The sequence below is a fragment of the Crotalus tigris genome, unplaced genomic scaffold, assembly GCF_016545835.1.
Source record: "Crotalus tigris isolate CLP2741 ecotype Arizona unplaced genomic scaffold, ASM1654583v1 scf7180000023638.494280, whole genome shotgun sequence".
NCBI lineage: Eukaryota > Metazoa > Chordata > Lepidosauria > Squamata > Viperidae > Crotalus > Crotalus tigris.
In genome coordinates, this window is record NW_024100095.1 from 294,123 (window position 1) to 311,884 (window position 17,762).

Genomic DNA, 17,762 nt, shown 5'->3' on the forward strand with positions numbered 1-17,762 from the left:
TTGGTGATCAGCTCACAATTATGACATTGCAGCATCTTATGATCATGTGCACCATTTGCAACCTTCACCGCCAGCTTCCAGCAAAGTCAGTAGGGAAGCCGGTAGAAGGTTGCAAATGGTGATCAAGTGACCGAAGGATGCTGTGGTCATGTGGCTTCATCTAAAAACAGCAACTGGAGCTGCTGGAACTGCCAGAACTGTAAGTTGGCATGGTGATAGGACATGTGCCTCGTGACTGCATTGCTTAGCAACAGAATTCTAGTTCCAATTACTGTTGGTAAGTGAGGACTATCTGTAGATCAAAGTTGAAGTGCTAAATCTATATGTACTAGACTGCTGCCATGGGTATAATACTTTACCCAACAATTGCAAATCAGATCTAATAAGACACATAGAAAAACTATCTTCGAATTCTATGAAATGTTGCAAGGGGAAAAACCTCAAAAAATAATGGCTTTTTTCTCAAATTTTAAATTGCAAGTACTGATTTTAACAAGAAAAACTAGGTGCCTGAATGTATATCAGTTCAGCAAAGGGAATATAGCATCCAACTTTTTTATCAACCTGCAGAAGCTGGGTTCACTGCAGTCCATTTATCAATGACATATAGTTGTTAAATAACATTAACAGAGTTATATTAACACTGGAATCCCATTTTCTATAAGAAGCAAAATAGTTGTGCATGTACTTGACATTTAGGAGAAAAGGAATATAAGGAATTAAAAGAACATTTTTGTAGAAGATGTCTAGAATTAATCCCACTTTGCTCCTAATCTTTGTTTTAGGTTTACTGTCTGTTATGTTCGAGTTTAGGAACTGAAAAATTGTGGGCATTGCTGAAGCATCCAAGATCCTTTATCACTACCATGATGGCGCTGGTTGCAGAAAATTAACATCTGAAGGATCACAATTACCTCAAATTTTCTAATTATTACATTATGTATAAAGGCTATTGACATATTTTGGTTCCATATCTATTTTCTTATAGACATGGAACCAACATATGTCAATAGCCTTTTTACTTAATAGTTCTTTGCGTTATACGATCCCTGAGGAAAAGGAAAAAGGAAAGTAGTGTACAATTTTGCATGTAGAAATCAAAAGTACATGAACAATGCCACACTTCTAATGTGTGATCAAAAAACAAATACCTAAATCTTTAGCAAACCGTTACTATAGTTCTTTATTGCAAAAGGTGCATTTAATATAAACTTAAAATAAAAGTGCTCCTGACAAGGCAAGACTAATTTACTCAAGAGACTCTGCTGAAGTCAAGCATGAGAGTACAACACAAGAGCTTTATAAATGACAGGAGAGTACCAGGAGATAATTTAAACTTGTATTCACTCTAGAGTCATCAGTTACATGTACTTTTTAACCTTTAAAGCTGAAATGTTAACTTATCATCAGTTAATGAATTTACGTTTCCCCTTTCACCAACATCAATCAATTCAAGATATTACCCACTGTTAGTGAATTAGTGTTAAGGCTCTTGGGAACATCAGTGAAAGGGTACTGCCATCTTTCTTTTCAGGTCATAAAAATAAGTTAGGAATAAAACCTGCAAATAAGATTTTTGCCTAGTGTAATCTTTAAACAAATGAAAATAGATAAGAGTTAATATATGCTTAAAAAAGAAAAGCTAAAAATAAACAAGAGTGGGAATTAGTTACTTTACTATAAAGCATGTATTTAAAAGATGATTGATGTAAATTAAATTACCAAAATACTATTATCAAAGAAAACAATGTAATTTTTTCCCTCAAACCTCAGTCTGAAGTCCTGAGCTCTACTTTCATCTTTTGTAACAGCCTCAAATTTAGAAATCTAAACTTATGCTCTTATTCTTAAATAAAAAATCTAAAGAATACCTTAAATAAAATATAAGCAATTATTTGAAAGACAACATGAAATTTATTTTTAATATAGAAACAACCTTTCTCCATCTTACTACATTTTTTAAATCTAGGACCTTAAACCTACCCCAATGGTGGGATTTTATAGTTTATTATTTATATAAGATATAACCATTCTGACGCAGTTCCTGGTCTACACCCTAGACCAGTAACTGTGGGTTGACAAAATCACCATCTCTCAATTACAAAAGTCAACTTTACTTGGAACAGCTTATATCTTGCAACCTTAGCATGATCAAGAACACACATATACCTATGCCAGATCCTTGGGAAGAACTCCATAGGTAGATATAAATGCCACTTCCAATCTAAACATCTGACTGTGCAGCCAACCACAATAATCCTAATTCTCATGTACCTTAAACATTTTTGAGCAGCAAATTATTTTGAAATTGCAGCAACACGTAAAGATTAAAAATGTGGCCTTCACAATAAGGATCAGATTCTTTATCTGGCTCAAAAGGCATTTCAGAGTACTGGTTCATAAGCTTGTATACAGGTAATTCTCGACTTACAACCACAATTGAGCCCAAAATTTCGGTTGTCAAGTGAGGCATTTGTTAAATGAGTTTTGCCCCATTTTACGAGTTTTCTTGCCACAGTTATTAAGTGAATCACACTGCAGTTGATAAGTTAGTAACCTGGTTGTTAAGTGAATCTGGCTTCCCCACTGATTTTGCTTGTCAGGAGATTGCAAAAGGTGGTCACATGACCTTGGGACAGTCATAAATATGAACCAGTTGCCAAGCATCTGAATTATGATCACATGATCATGGGGATGCTGCAAAGGTCATAACTATGAAAAACGGTCATAAGTCACTGCATTTTTCAGGGCCGTTGAAACTTTGAACCGTCACTGCATTCATTTCATTACAGCTAATGACCCAAAATGATAATGCCTTCTAGCACCATTTGGAATGCAAGGAGTTAGAAAAAATTAAAAGAAGGATCATGGTCAGGGTGCAATAACGTAGATTTCTGAAATGCAGAACACGGACAAAAATGTGACTCTTCATAGCCCAAACAATTAGGTATTTTGGATTAGGGCTGTGAAAAGTATTTAAAGAAACACTTAACTCAGGGATCTTCAAACTTGGCCCTTTTATGACTTGTGGACTTCAACTCCCAGAATTCCTCAGCCAGGCATGTTGACTGAGGAATTCTGGGAGTTGAAGTCCATAAGTCATAAAAGGGCCACGTTTGAAGACCCCTGACTTGACTTATCAGCAGAGTGTAGTGGAGGCATGCAAGGACTATTGGCTGTAGTTTCTGAAACAGCCATGCAAGCCTTGTAAATAAAATTTTGCTTTAATTGTTTGAAAAGAGGTGTTATTTGGAAAAATAGATACGCATTCGCGCCTCTTTCAAAGACAATTTTATTTGGGATCCCCTCACCCAGAGAAACAGATCTTGAGACAGTAAAAGAATCCTCAGCAGAATCTCTCACCCTCATGAAAATCTATGGCTGCAAAATTAGGAGTGGAGACTTTTACAGTCTAGCCTACTTCTCCGAGGAAGAAAAGCCGATTACAATATATTTCATGGAGGGAGCCTAAGTAATTTGGATTTAACTTGCTGCCAAGATACCTTTTTGTTCATAGCCTTGTTTTGATAAAATAAAGGTAAAGAAATGCCTGTGGATTTTACTCTGCTAATTGCTGGCGACTATAGGGGGCGATGCTCATCTCCATTTCAAGGCCATTGAGCCAGCACTGTCTGAAGACATTTCTGCCGTCATGTGGCCAGCATGATGTCACAGAGTGCTGCTACCTTCCACCAAAGTGGTACCTATTTATCTACTTGCATTTGCATGCTTTCGAACTGGTAGGTTGGTGGAGGCCAGCAGCTCATCCCGTCACGTGGCATTCGGGTCTTGAACCTAGACTGCCGGCTTTCCAGCCGACACAGCCCAGTGTCTTAACTGCTGAGCCACCGCACCGCTCTTCTGATAAAATAGGCAATGTATATAATTATTAAGCCTGGTTTCTATTCTACGAGCTCTACTATAGTTTTATTATTTAATGTGTTTCTCTGCGTGAATACTGTATCTAGTTAATACTGTGCAACTGCTAATACCTAAACGAAAATTTAACACTTCCCACTTAATTGTCTACTTTTCAAATTTAATATTAGGTACCGATCATAGTTTTCACTACTGCATAGTTTTCTAAAGAGGCTTAGAATTTAGTTCCTTATTGAGTTTAGTTTGAGAAATATTATTTGAAATTTTGGCAAGTACAAGATGAGGATTCTTGTCTATAAAGTTTATAACAAGTTGCATTATAAGCATTATTTTTATTATTTAACTCATGCAAAGTTGATGGTAGGAAGAATCTCAACTAAAAAAAAATACATACAAAATAAACTTGAAGTAAAACGGACCTTCTATAAACTGTCACTTTGGATTAACATAAGAATTTAACCACTACCACCTCAACTTCTATGAAGCTATCTACTATGATTATTAATTAAGATGGCGATGTGAGAATTTGGGCCTTGCACTAGTGCCTCTAAGAAAAACCTCCAATTTATACTTCTGGCCAATGTTATGTTAAAAGAAGTCACTAAAGGCTATTTCAATAACAAGAAAACTAAAGGACTCGCCCTAACTTTTAGAAGATAATATCCTCATTGCAATAAATATTAAGGCACCATGATTGGGATTTACCTCCCAAGACCTTATTCCTTCAAAATGTAGTGATTTTCTTCTGAAGCTAGCGAATGCCAATTCTTGTCTTGAAGGTAATGGAAATTCTAGAAATCAGGAGATCTTGCATTTAAACAAAACAACATAATTATCCACAAACCTGCTGCAAAGAAATTTCCAGCCACCACAGATGAACCATTCTAGGCCTCTTTTTCTTTGAGAAATCCTGGCTCTTGGTAATGTATGGTAATCACTTTCATCGTTTTCAAAGCCTTCTTCGGACATCATTAGAGGCATTTCATCCAAGTGAGAGGGGTCATCTTCTATTGGGTATCTATTAATATTAAAACAAATAAAATAATTAAGATGGAATACAAATCCAATATTGTCATAAAAAAAAGGAGTTCAAGGAAAACAACCTCATTTTTTTTCAAAAATACAGAAGATTGATAAGCACTCCTGAAAACATCCGATATGTATTATATGAACTGAGTGGAATTATAGAAAGGTTCAGTGACAAATATAGGTTAATTAAGGTAATTTTTATATCTGTTCAATCTGAATTTTTGCTGCAATAACCAGAGCCTTATTTTCAACACTAAAAAGCAGTGATGTGTATTAATAATCATTACATCCCTGACTCATGAAATTTGAAAAATAGTGTTTGTTATTAGTTTTGAAAGTTATAATAAATGGCATTCGATTATACCAAAATGATAACATATACATATTGTAATAACTTAGGGGCATCCTAATGCCTGTGTAACAGTGTCATTTTTATATGCTTTGTTATTCCCCCCTTGGACCTCCCTGTGTATGATCAAGTCTGCATTATCAATACGTGATTCTACACAGGATACCATGTACAGTAACAAAGGAGAGAACTCTAACTATATTTAAATTATATTTAATTATATTTTTTATTCTCATAAAGATGACAAAGTTTCAGTTTTAGTCATTAAAGTTAAGATAGGTAATGTACGTTGGAGAATTGTCAATAAGTAGGAAAAACAACTGATACAACAATCTCTCTTCTTCTATCCAATAATATCGCTCCACTTATGAAAGGGTCTTAAGAATTGGAGTTTTGGTTAATAAGAAATTAAGGGTGTCTGAATGAATGAATGAATGGAGTCTATTTTCATTGTAGAATAGATTTGTAACAGATTCACCTATTGTAATATTGGTATTTTTAAGAAAGAACTCTGAGAAGATGAAAATAGTATCATCTAGAAGAGATGAGTTTTGACAAATCTGAAACAAAATAACATTATCAAATATCATTTATTCAAAAGTTCAAAAAGAAGCCCTTATCTTCTAAGAAATGTATGTAATATGTCCCTATATTCAATTAATATAACAACATACAGAAAAGAAAATATTGTTCTACCATAAAGCAAACAAAATCCAGGAAAGATTCCCTAGAAAATTGCCTAGAAGTTAGCTTATCATCTGTTGTAGGTTAATTAGTGAAAAGTATTATTGAAGACAATATTATTAAACATATATTCAAGCACATAAAAGTCTTGAATAAAAAGAGGTAAAAAGAGGTAAGACAAATTCTTGAAAGAAAGGACCATCATGTAGCAATTAATCATGGTAATATATATTATTATTACCGTATATGCCGGAGAAAGGCGACTTCCGGAAGCGCTAAAATCAGCGCCAAAGTCAGGGGTTGTCTTATACGCCGAGTCGTCTTATACACTGGAAATACTGGTAGTTTCTGGCGTATAAGACGACGTTCTAGGAATGCAGTTCGGTGACAAAGACGGGGGTCGTCTTATACGCCGGGTCGCCTTGTACGCCGGCATATACGGTATTAACAGTAGAAATAGTAAGTCTGTTGATAATGTTTCTCGGACTCTATTGTGCTATTGTAGCCTTTGGATCTCTATGGGGGTTCCCTAAGATCCTTTCAGGGGTCCACCAATTATTTGCCAGATACTAACTATATATGCAAAAATTTAAAACAATATCACTTAGTTTTTATTTGTTACAAAATAGAGTTTTTTCATCAAAATATGTATGTTAATATAAAATAGGTTTAATACTGTTATTTTTACATGATTCAATAAGTATTCTATGAATGTATTAATTTTAATATAGTAAATATAAATATAACCCATACAAATAGCAGCTGTTTGGGGATCTTCCATAATTATTTGAGAAGGAGTTCTGAGAGCAAAAGGTTTAAGAAACACTGTTCTAGAGGACTTTGTTGATCTTTGTGGGAACAGAATTCTGGCATAGATGGCATTCTCTGATCTGACCCAATGTGACTATTTTCACATTAAAAGTAGAAAAGAGAAAAATCTTGTCTATTCTCCTTTCATTATATCTCTGCCCAAATTTGAAAATCGTAAATCGTGTACTCATTAGACTGAATCCAATATTGTTATCCCATTAGTACAAAGCTTCTGGAACCTCTTTTTGAATTCTGACAAAAATTCCAATAATCTCGTTCACGGGACAAGTGCTAACCCAGGAGTAGGCAACCTTGGCTCTTTTATGACTCGTGGACTTCAAGTCCCAGAATTTCTGAGCCAACATGGCTGGCTCAGGAATTCTGGGAGTTGAAGTCCACGAGTTATAAAAGAGCCAAGGCTGCCTACCCCTGTGCTAACCTGCAGCTTGTTTCTCTCTAGTTGCCCAAAATGAATCATATTATTTTTTAATTTTTCTGTTAACATAAAGTTGCCTCTACTCTAGTACTTGCTAAAAAGATATATTCCTATTTCATAGTAAAGTTCATACGTATCTTGCAATTCTTTCAGAAATTACAAAATGAAAATCAATAATTCACCTTAAAAAAATCTTTCATTTTTTCAAAAACATTTTAAAAACCAAGAGTGCTATTTTAATAGTGTAGGTAAACAGCTTCTGAGATAACAAACAAGTATCATGTTTAGTAACTTGACTTCAAAATGCAGCCTTTCAACTGGCAGGCAATTTATTCTTTTCCAAAAGCAATTTTCCTTTTGTGTTAAAAAAAAATTTAGAACAGTATTTAAAAACAATGCAATGATGAATAATGGATTTTTCACAGCAAAATACCCTTAATTTCTTAGCAATCTAGTGTCCTATACACTAGATAATTGGTTGAGAAGCTTTTTTATGAGTGACAATTATGTGTAACATTAAAAACTTAAGTTATAAAATAAAAAACTCCAAAAGTAACAAGAAAAAACAGATAAGAATGAAAAACTCACAGTGCTTATATGAAATCAGAGAGATATCTTGCAAAAAATAGTTTTAGTAAATAAAAAAGCATTCTAAAAAACTAAAAGAAAATTATAATAGACACTTTAAAATTAATTGTATCTAAATTTCTACAGAGATATCTATACAAGATTATTTTTAAAAGCTTTTAAAAGGATAACCAAAGAATACATTAAATTACAAGGCAACATGATTCCTTCAGGGATAAAGGTGCCCTAGCTAACTCCCAATGACTTTAAAAAAAAACCTGAAAAAATTAAACACAAAGATTGCATTCTGCAAAGAAAAGCATCAGCCTCTAATGTTGTATTTATTGTCTATTTATTATTATTGGGATAGAAATTTCTGTGATATTTGCTGGGTGGCAATTGGGAACTTGTTTGCTTTCTTATAAATAGGTGTTTATCATGGCAACTCTTTTGAGTGTGAATCCCACATATTCTCAAAATTCCAAATGTGCCTCTAGACTGGCTGGCTCAGGAATTTGGGAACTGAAGTCCACAAGCCATAAAAGGGCCATCATTCCCCAACCCTGCTCTAGACAACAAACACTGCCAATGACCACTTTATTCTTTAAATTATGTCTACATTTTAAAAGTTCTTTTATTTTACCATTACTGTCTGAACTATTAAGCAACAGCAAAAAGTAAAATACAACTACAAATACTGTATTATTAATTATTATTACAGCTATATCCAATTGTTTCTCTAAGAAGTTCAAAGTAGCAGTCAAATGAGGAAGATCTGCTTTAAGTTATTTTTAATACAACTATCAAACTCCTGATTATAGGACCATTAAATTTCTAAGACTGAAACAATCTTATATAAAATAAGATAAAATAAGAATGAGAACTACTTCTCATTCAGGATGATGTGCAAACATACACTTCATCCGAATTGCTTCCTCCCACTCTTTTCATAAGACTTACTAACTTTTCACATGGAAAATTCTGATATTTTGTCTGTTTGTCATAGAACAATAGGAACGCAGAAGACCCTGAGGGACTGATTATCTTTTGGAAAACAAATAAATCTGGATGACAAGTCAACTCTGTGCAAACTTCTGTAGGCATCGAGTCTTCCTTAAAATATTATTTTTCCCCATATATAACAATTTTCAATGCAAATAAGATGGAGCACATCATTGAAAAAATTCTGCTAGGATGATTTCTTAGATTATTTTATTATATTATTTTGAACACCTGGCAGACAGAAATAGCTATCTGTTCATATATCTTGTGAAATAAAAATGTCATACATAATACCACTGTACTACAGAAAAAGGCTCAGAGATTATAAATAACATTTCTCCAACAATATAACAAATAGAATGCTAATTTTTTAGGGCCAGTTACTTAATTTATATTTATGGAGGTAGTACCATTCATTAAATTTTCTATGAAAAAAGCATGTGGACTATCATAAATGACAGATTGTATATGTAATTTATAATTTGTATAATCATGAGGATATTTTTTCAGTAATTCTAGAAACAAAGAAAGAAATCCGTGTTTTACAGTTCATACCTTAGATTTTGCAATATAAACATACCTGAAGCAGATAAGATAACCTTTATTGTCTTTTTTTTTTTTTTACTGTGGGCACAACGGCACACATCAAAAATGAAATTTAGTTGCTCGCTCTCAAAGTGAAACACAAATATGATGCACACCTAAACATACTATGAACAACATATGTATAGACTCACATCCCTACATATACGTAGCAAATAAATATTAAATACTGTCCATTTTCAATATATAACGGAAGGAGGAAGCTTGAAAGTTCACAAGGTTAATGCTGTATGGAATGAAACTCTGGCTGAATCTGGATGTTCTGCTACAGATACCACGAAGCCTCCTCCCAGAAGGTAACAAGGAAAACAGGTCATGAAGAGGATGTGTAGTGTCCCAGATAATCTTACGGACCCTGCTCAAGCAACGCTTCTGTGCTATGTCCTGGATGGGAGGGAGGGAACTGCCAATGATCTTTTCGGCCATTTTCACCACTCTCTCCACCGCCTTCCTGTTTGAAGCAGTGATGCTTCCAAACCAGACTGTGATGCTGTATGACAGGATGCTCTTGATCGTCCCCCTGTAGAAAGTGTCCTCAATATCATCAGTCCTTTAATTTATTATAATATGTGCTTCTGTTTTATCAGGAAAGCTATCACTAATATAAACTAAGATCACACCTCTTACTTGAGCATTCTTCACTGAACTGGAATAATGTGTTATAATTCTGACTCATAGGACCTGAAACAATTTTATTGACTGAAACAATAAACTGATATATCTTTTTTATTACTTCTTTTGTGGATAAGACTGAAATAAAACAAGACACAATCTCTTTTTTGATCTTAAAATAAAGATACACTGAGAATTGATTGATATATTAATACAAAGACATTGACAAAGCTTAATTATAACTAGAGAATGTTTACTAATTTGTCTAAGGTTTAAGTATTTTGACATCAGTTACAAAAAACAAAGAAACAAAGAAAAGATATTTTAAAGGTGTAGAAAGATTTATATAAGGCAGGCAATAAACATGAGCATGAATCACATACATATTTAAGAACAAAACATGAATAAAAAACGCTTGAAAATAGATTAGATAATCAGACATACTTTTAAAGGACAAGCTTAAATCTGAGTTCTAAAGTAGTGTATTTCTGAAACAATATTCAGAAAGTCAGCACTTGTACACAGATCTGTTGAACTGGAAAATAAAAGAACAAATCCATTTCTTTTAATCTTTCTTCCTCCTCATTTAAGACAACTGTGTAGAAGCATACAGCTTCTAAAAGAGATATAATACAAATGAATCAACAGAGTACTAAAGAATTATACAATTGATCCATATTAACACTGTAATGTGGTCTGTTTGGTTTGGGCTTAACTTTTTGAACTGAATCAGACATTATGACTTGTGATCACAGTTTTAAAATTAAATTGACAGACAATTATTCAACAACTAACCCACCCATAAAATGGCACCTGCACTGAATTGGCGAGAAAAATTTAGCATACTGTACTTCATTTAAGCTCTTAGTTTTCAATATGTGTGATGTATGAATGTAAAAATAAATAAATAAAAAGTAAATAAAATAATCAGGAAGATAGTCTCCACCTTAATAGGTCTACTAGCTCACTACAATTAAAGGAACTTTTATTGATTGTACTATATTCTATAAATTGTAATATGGAACTTTTTTTCACTTGCTCTCTCTAATTTTATTCTTTGTAGCATTCTATCTATAAGACCCTACTGCTTTTATCAAAAAGACAAAAGCAGTGTCACATATGCAGCTTCCATCTCTTTTGCATATTTCTGCAATGCACATTCAAAAGGGTCGGGACTGACTTGGGCAAACTCTCCCTCCTGCACTTCCTAAAGATGCAGCTGCTAAAGTCTCTGCATTATGGGTTCAAACGTTTCCTGAATATGTATCTTTTTGTTCAGGAGACATTACAGTGTTGTGAATTTGTAGTGTTAGCAATATTTATCCAGCTAAATGGCTGACTGCAGTCAGACCTAGTTATTACTTGGATGGCAGCCCAAGAAATCAGAGTCCTATAGGTATCCCAGAAAAGGGCAATAGTAAATCATCTCCATGTCCATGATGTCACCATGAGTTAATTTTTAAACTGAAGCAAGACTATACTATCTCTGTCAATATTATGTTATTCATGCTTTTATCAATATTTGTTCATGTTTTTGTTCTATTTTGTGCTGTTTTATTTTTTACGCTCCATACTGTTTTTTCAACAATTTAGAAAAAATTTAAAATAAATAATTCTGATGGGAGTCAAAGTGAATGCTGGCTCCATGAGTCAATCTAAGATTGTCAAAAACTAGTTGATGTTCTCAATATTCTTAGGTTGACAAACAAACCATACATTACCAACATTTTGCTTGTCTTGACAAAGTTTATGTCTCAGTTCATCCCTCAGTTAGATTCAATTAAAAAAAAAAACAATATACCGTAAATGCCGGCGTATAAGACGACTTCTGCGAGCGCTGAAATCGGCGCTAAAGAAGGGGGTTGCCTTATACGCCGAGTTGTCTTATACGCCGGAAATACTGGTAGTTTCCGGCGTATAAGATGACGTTCTAGGAATGCGGCCCGGCTATAAAGACGGGGGTCGTCTTATATGCCGGGTCGCCTAATACGCCGGCATATACGGTAGTTGAATATCACCTGTATGGGGGTGACAGTCAATCCCACATCTCCAAATTATTTTTCACATCTATTTCATATAAATTTTAAACAGCATACAATGCAAACTTGATACCTGTAGAACCATGGCCTATCAGCCATTTGTTAGAGAAATAATCTCACATTTACATTTTTGGGAACTGATAACCCTAACAGGCATAGAATTACTTCTCCATAGTACCTTTAGTATCTAGCTACTGATAAATATACCAGGCTGCTAATACCAAAATCTGTTGAAAGGTTCAGGAAAAAAAATCCCACTTGTTTTGTGGGCAGCTAGTCTGGTGTAGTGATTAAGGTGCTGGTCTGGAAATCGGATGATAGTATGTTCTGTTCTCTATTAAGCACAGAAGATAATTAGATGATTTTGTCCCAAATTTTAAAATCTTGGGATTTTTCAGAGAAGAGAAAATAGTGTCTTTTCAGAAAGAGTTCTACAAGGATCTCAGGTTTGTACAAAAGAAAAACTGAAACGTTAAGACTTGACTCTCAACTGCAAAATGCATTAACTCTTACCTGAAGAAAGTACGGGCATAACTAAGCACAATAATTATTTAGTAATGTTATGATCATGTTCTAAGGAACTTGAAATTTAGTTTGTTTATTCATTCATTCATACACACATTCATCAAATTTTAAATACTTCCTATCTCACTCACAGAGCGACTCTGGCCTTTAAACTGGTATACAGTTTAAAAAGTTTATTGTTCCTCAATTAGAAGATCAGTAATGACAACAGAAAACTGTTTTTCTTTCGTTCTAAGATCCCTGGAAATAATTATATTCTGAAATATTATGTTTTAACAACTTTATGAGATACAGCAAATTTGGTTATCATTTCAACTGATTTGACAGCGCACATCAGAACAGTACATATAATATGCAGATCAAACCAATCAATATCAGAAAACAAAATCCTTTTTCTTTAATATTTTCCTCCAAATAAATAGTTAAACATGACAAATATATGCAAAATTGTTCTAAATGCAATATCAAATAACCATCGTTTGTCACTAAAATTCAGGGAATTTAGAAGAGGAATGTTTTAAGAATTGTTAGCAATAGTTTGTTAATAAAATTTATACTAATATAGTACCTCTCTGGAAGTTATTTATTTCTTTATTATTGCAAACCCGCAGTAAAAATTATAACCCCCAGATAAATTAAATACATTTCCTTCAAACGTATAGCACAATATTTATGATATTTTAAGAACATGTAGTTCCTAGTGCTAACAAGATTAACAAGTTAAGATATAAATCGGAGAGACAAAACAATAATAACTTAAATTCTTTTACAAAATTCTTTTTTAGCAGTTGGCAACAAGTACTGTGATGAGAGATTGATAAAAAAGGGTAGGTTTTATGTTGACAAAAGATTGAGAGAAGATATAACAGCAATCTTCAAAAATCTAAAATAATAACACATAGAAAGCAGCCAGTATGGTTTTTCCTTTCTCTTTTTCTTTCTACTTTTTCTTTCTCATCACAAAATAATAATCTTAACTTATAGAAAAGCAGATCCTGGTGATTGAATATTAAGAACAACTTGCTAATATTGAGAGCAATTAGACCAGTGGTTCTCAACCTGTGGGTTGGGACCCCATTTGGGGTCAAACGACCATTTCACGGGGGTCGCCAAACAATGCAGTCCGCCATTTTTCCCCCCTTTTCCTTAGCTGTGCTACTCCCTTTTATTCTAGTGGCTTTTGAAAGCCAATAGAATAGACTCTTTTGAATAGAGTCTAATTCTATTGGCTTTCAAAAGCCAATAGGAATTGTCCAGGCTGTCTCTGCCCTGCTGAGCCCACCAAAATTCCCATTCTGCAAATGGTGCTGCACCAGTTGGGTAGTCCTCGACTTACGACTGGTTGAGTAGTCCTCGACTTACGACCGGTTGGGAGTCGCGGCATTAAAAAGGTTGAGAACCACTGGATTAGACAAAGAAAAATCGCTCTCAATCAGCCCTTCATCAGGTATATTCAAGCAGAGACTGGAGAACTGTAACTGTTTTGAATTGGTTTCTTGTATGGGACAAGTTTGGAATTTGATATTCTTAAAATTCTCTTAACATTCTTGATAATTCTACTTTTATGAAACATACTGATAGATTTAAGTAAGACATTACATTCCCAGCCAATCAAAATCTTATTTATATCAAAGCTGTTAAAACTTATGGTATGAATTAATACAAATAACTAAACCTGGAATCATAATAGCTGCATTTCTACAAACAAAAACTGTGAATTCTAGTTCTGCCTTAGGCATGAAAACTGGCTGATTGATTTTGGGTTGGTCATTCTCTCTCAGCCCAAGTCACCTTCCAGAGGCTGTTGTGTGGAAAATAGGAGGAAGAAGTATTAAGTATGTTCACCACCTTGAGTTATTTATAAAAATAATAAAGGCAAAAAATAAATATGTCAGAATGTTATATCTCTTTTTACAGTAAAATGTGACTCAGTATTAATCCAAACATTATGTTCAATACATTTTGGTAGCGATAGAAGAATTTTTAGTAGCTTAAATGCCAAACTGAAACAAATGTTCAAATGCCATCAAGAACTTTATTTTGAAAAAAATACTCAGGCAATTAAGATCTCATATATTAGTCTTGTAGAAGTATTCAGATTGGAGATACAGTACTAATATTCTCTAAAGTTTATATCATAATATTTCATTTCAAAGTTCTAAAATAGTAGCCTACAAAGCCTATGATCCAAAGATGTTTCTTCACTATCTGAATTACGAATATAGACTCATTTTCTTACATATAGAATGTTCCAATCAGGTTCTCCTGATTATTTTCTAGTTGCACTTCTTTTTATTTTATCAGTTGTTTCCAAAGGTCCCTGTTTTTAGGAGCTATTTATTAAGCAACAAATGCAATTGGAAGACAAGATCAGCATCTATGGGGGAGCATCACAGAGATGCAAATGATAAATAAGTTCAAAGAACAAACCTTGTGGATGTATTTCAGGACTGATAAACAGAAGTCTTCTATATTGTTATTAAATCATCTGCAAAAGACGTGATCTATGCTGTGGCCTATAATAGCTGGGCCATGTGTGGAACAAGGGCTCCTCCCTGCCATGCATTTGTCACCAAAACATATGCCACTGGAAAAATACTATCCAGTTAGGAATGCTGATTTCTTTCCACAGATTTTTTTTCCCGTTAGTTAAACATTTTAAACCATGGATATCTTGTTGGCTTTCCTGGGCTATGCTGACTGAAGAGGAATTGTCTTCATATATAATATTCAATATAATTAATGCATATAAATAACAAACTTTCTTTAAAAGTTTACAATCTTCTGGGGCAGCATTAGTAGCTCTCTAGGGCCACATATGGTGGGCCACAGGTTGAACATGCCTTTTTAAACTAACTTCAAAATCTGTGGTAATACATTAGTTATAAACTTATAGTTGTTATATTAAATGTGTAAATAAAATAATAAATTCCAATCAAAAATCGAAGCAATTTGAGGAACTGTTTCCAAATGTTCGGTAATTCCAATTGCTTTTATCTAATAATCGAATACTATTGCAGTCTGTATTAATCTGCATAAATGCTAGGAACAGTGATTAAAACTTTGGCATCATAGAAACTTTCACCCAAAAATATTTCAGGTTCAGTTGTATCAGTATGCTTAGTCATGAAAAAATACTGTCTACTTCTAGCACAAACCTTGATTAGACATCAAAGCAAGTCAAACATGTTGATTCCTGGTCTTATCTTTTTGTGTAATGATTGATAACTTTGTTTTTAGAATATAAAAAAGAAATCTGTCAGTGGCTTTACAAATATGACATACGTTTCAAAAGGCAAATTACAACTAAATGACTTTTAACAAAATATGCACTCTTAACAGAAGTTTCAAATGTTCCCAATAAATCTTTCCTAGAAACATGCTGCCAACCCATCTTCCAAGTAAATCTCTTATTTTGGAATTGGGCTAAAGTTTTGTAAAAAAAAAAAAATCTATTTGCATAATCAATAACTGAAGGATTAGTTAAACATCTTTCTCTCACAACCACCCTTAATTCCTGCACAGTTAACAGAGAAAAATAGGAATCACTAAAATAAATTCTCATTCCAATAAAGCAAATACAGAATGGGCGAATCCCATATTGCACTAATGCACTGCAATTTTGCACAAATTGCTTGTCTTTAGGGGTAAATGATATTGCTCGCTTCCTAGTGCCTTCTGGCAGAGACCGCTGTAAATCTTCTGGTCCTCCCCAAACTTCTTTTTAAAGTGAAAAGAACCAAGAACTAATACTTTACTAGGAGCAACTCACCCTACCTCAAACTTTTCCCCCTTAAGCCCCAAAGGGCTTTGGCAGCGAGAAGCTTCTGGGCAAGCATCAAAGTATTTTTATCATCTTCCTAAAAGTTCAAGGACTGAGGTCTAGATCTGAAAACTGTCTCTGAGATTTGAGCATTGATGCTGCAGAAGAGTGGAGGAAGCAGGGGCTATGAGAGACAGCTGCATATTTAACAAAGGGCAGCCTGCTGTGACAGGACCAGCAAGAACTTCTCTCCAGACAGAGTGGGACAACCATCCTGCCCATGACCAACAAACAAACAAGCCCCAAGCTTCTCAGATGCAGCTGTTCGAAGGCCTAGAGATTGCCAACGATCCAGGTTCTGGCCTCCTGGCAGACACAAGGACATTTCACACTTCGGTGGCTGGAAGGGAAAAAGCAGCAGCTCCGCGCCCCACTCAAGTTGGTCTGTGCCCACGGCCGACCCTCCCCCCTCCCCCAGGTATCCTTGACAACCACTCCCCCATGTCTTCTCCTTCCCTTTCCGTTCATGTTCCTTCCGGTCGGTACCTGTTATGCCTCTGTGAGGCTGAGGCTTTGGTGTAATAAGCCGCCCTCCGTTGGGTGCTGCGCGGTACCGGGTGCAGAGGGATTTGATCCGCCATCTTTCTTCCCAACTCCCCCCCCCCTCACACTTTCCCCCCCGCCTTCAGCCGGAGGAATTGAATCGTCATCATTGATGCGCCTTGACGTCACGGGGCCGCGTAATGCGCCGGGTGACGCAGTCGACACTCGATGCCGGCCGAGGCGACGAGAGAGAGAGAGAGAGAGAGAGAGAGAGAGAAAGAGAGAACGGGAAGAAGGGAAGGGAGACGTGAGGGGGAGCGGCAGAGTAGAAAGTGGGCGGAGGGCTCCTGACCAATCAGCTTTAGAGGAAAGCTCGCGCTTGCTTCCACAACCCGGGGCGGCCGTGGGGCTCGCGCCAGTGCGCGCTGGGACTGCGTGAGGTTCGAGGAGCAGCGAGGAAGGCGTAGAATCAAAGGGAAAGCGAAAGTCCGCGGGTTCAGGGAAATCGTGCAAACTCTCCTGAGATGTTTCTGGGCAACAGTGGCAACATATTACTGTTGGTCGCGGGGGGGGGGTTTCCAAAACTATTTTTCTCAGGCTTTTTACTGTGTTATTTTACGTGTTATTGAAGCGTGTTACTGTAGTTATTTTTGCGTGGCCATATTTTCATTGTAGCGTGTAAGCCGCCAAGGAGGTTGGTGATATGTATGTTTTTTTTAGAAATGAATCATAAAACTTTCCAGTGGCCGTCCAAGGGGGATTGGACATTTACACTGCGCTCCTGCGCGTCTTTGGTAGAAAGCTAGTCGATAAACCTACTGCTTTTCAGCACGCTTCAGTTTGTGGTATGAGATTTCGGGGCTGTGATCTCTTTCCCTCCCCCGCCCCACACGCACACTTCTTCAATGTTTGCCAACCTTA

At 35.3% G+C, this 17,762-nt stretch overlaps 1 protein-coding gene across 3 annotated transcripts in view; it reads right to left on the reverse strand.

Annotated features, from left to right (window-relative positions):
* ATP9B (ATPase phospholipid transporting 9B (putative)) overlaps positions 1-17,178 on the reverse strand; it is a 133,653-nt gene extending 116,475 nt beyond the window's left edge. The window contains exons 1-3 of one of the 3 annotated variants that reach the window (XM_039320457.1): positions 16,845-17,178; positions 9,715-9,879; positions 4,724-4,897 (exon numbers count right to left, since the gene is read on the reverse strand). In XM_039320457.1, coding sequence (XP_039176391.1) covers positions 4,724-4,897; positions 9,715-9,879; positions 16,845-16,939 — 434 coding nt within the window. In that variant the 5' untranslated portion in view covers positions 16,940-17,178. The remainder of the gene's footprint in view (positions 1-4,723; positions 4,898-9,714; positions 9,880-16,844) is intronic. The other 2 variants (XM_039320458.1, XM_039320460.1) reach the window with 2 other exon arrangements.
* Between the last annotated feature and the right edge of the window lie 584 nt (positions 17,179-17,762).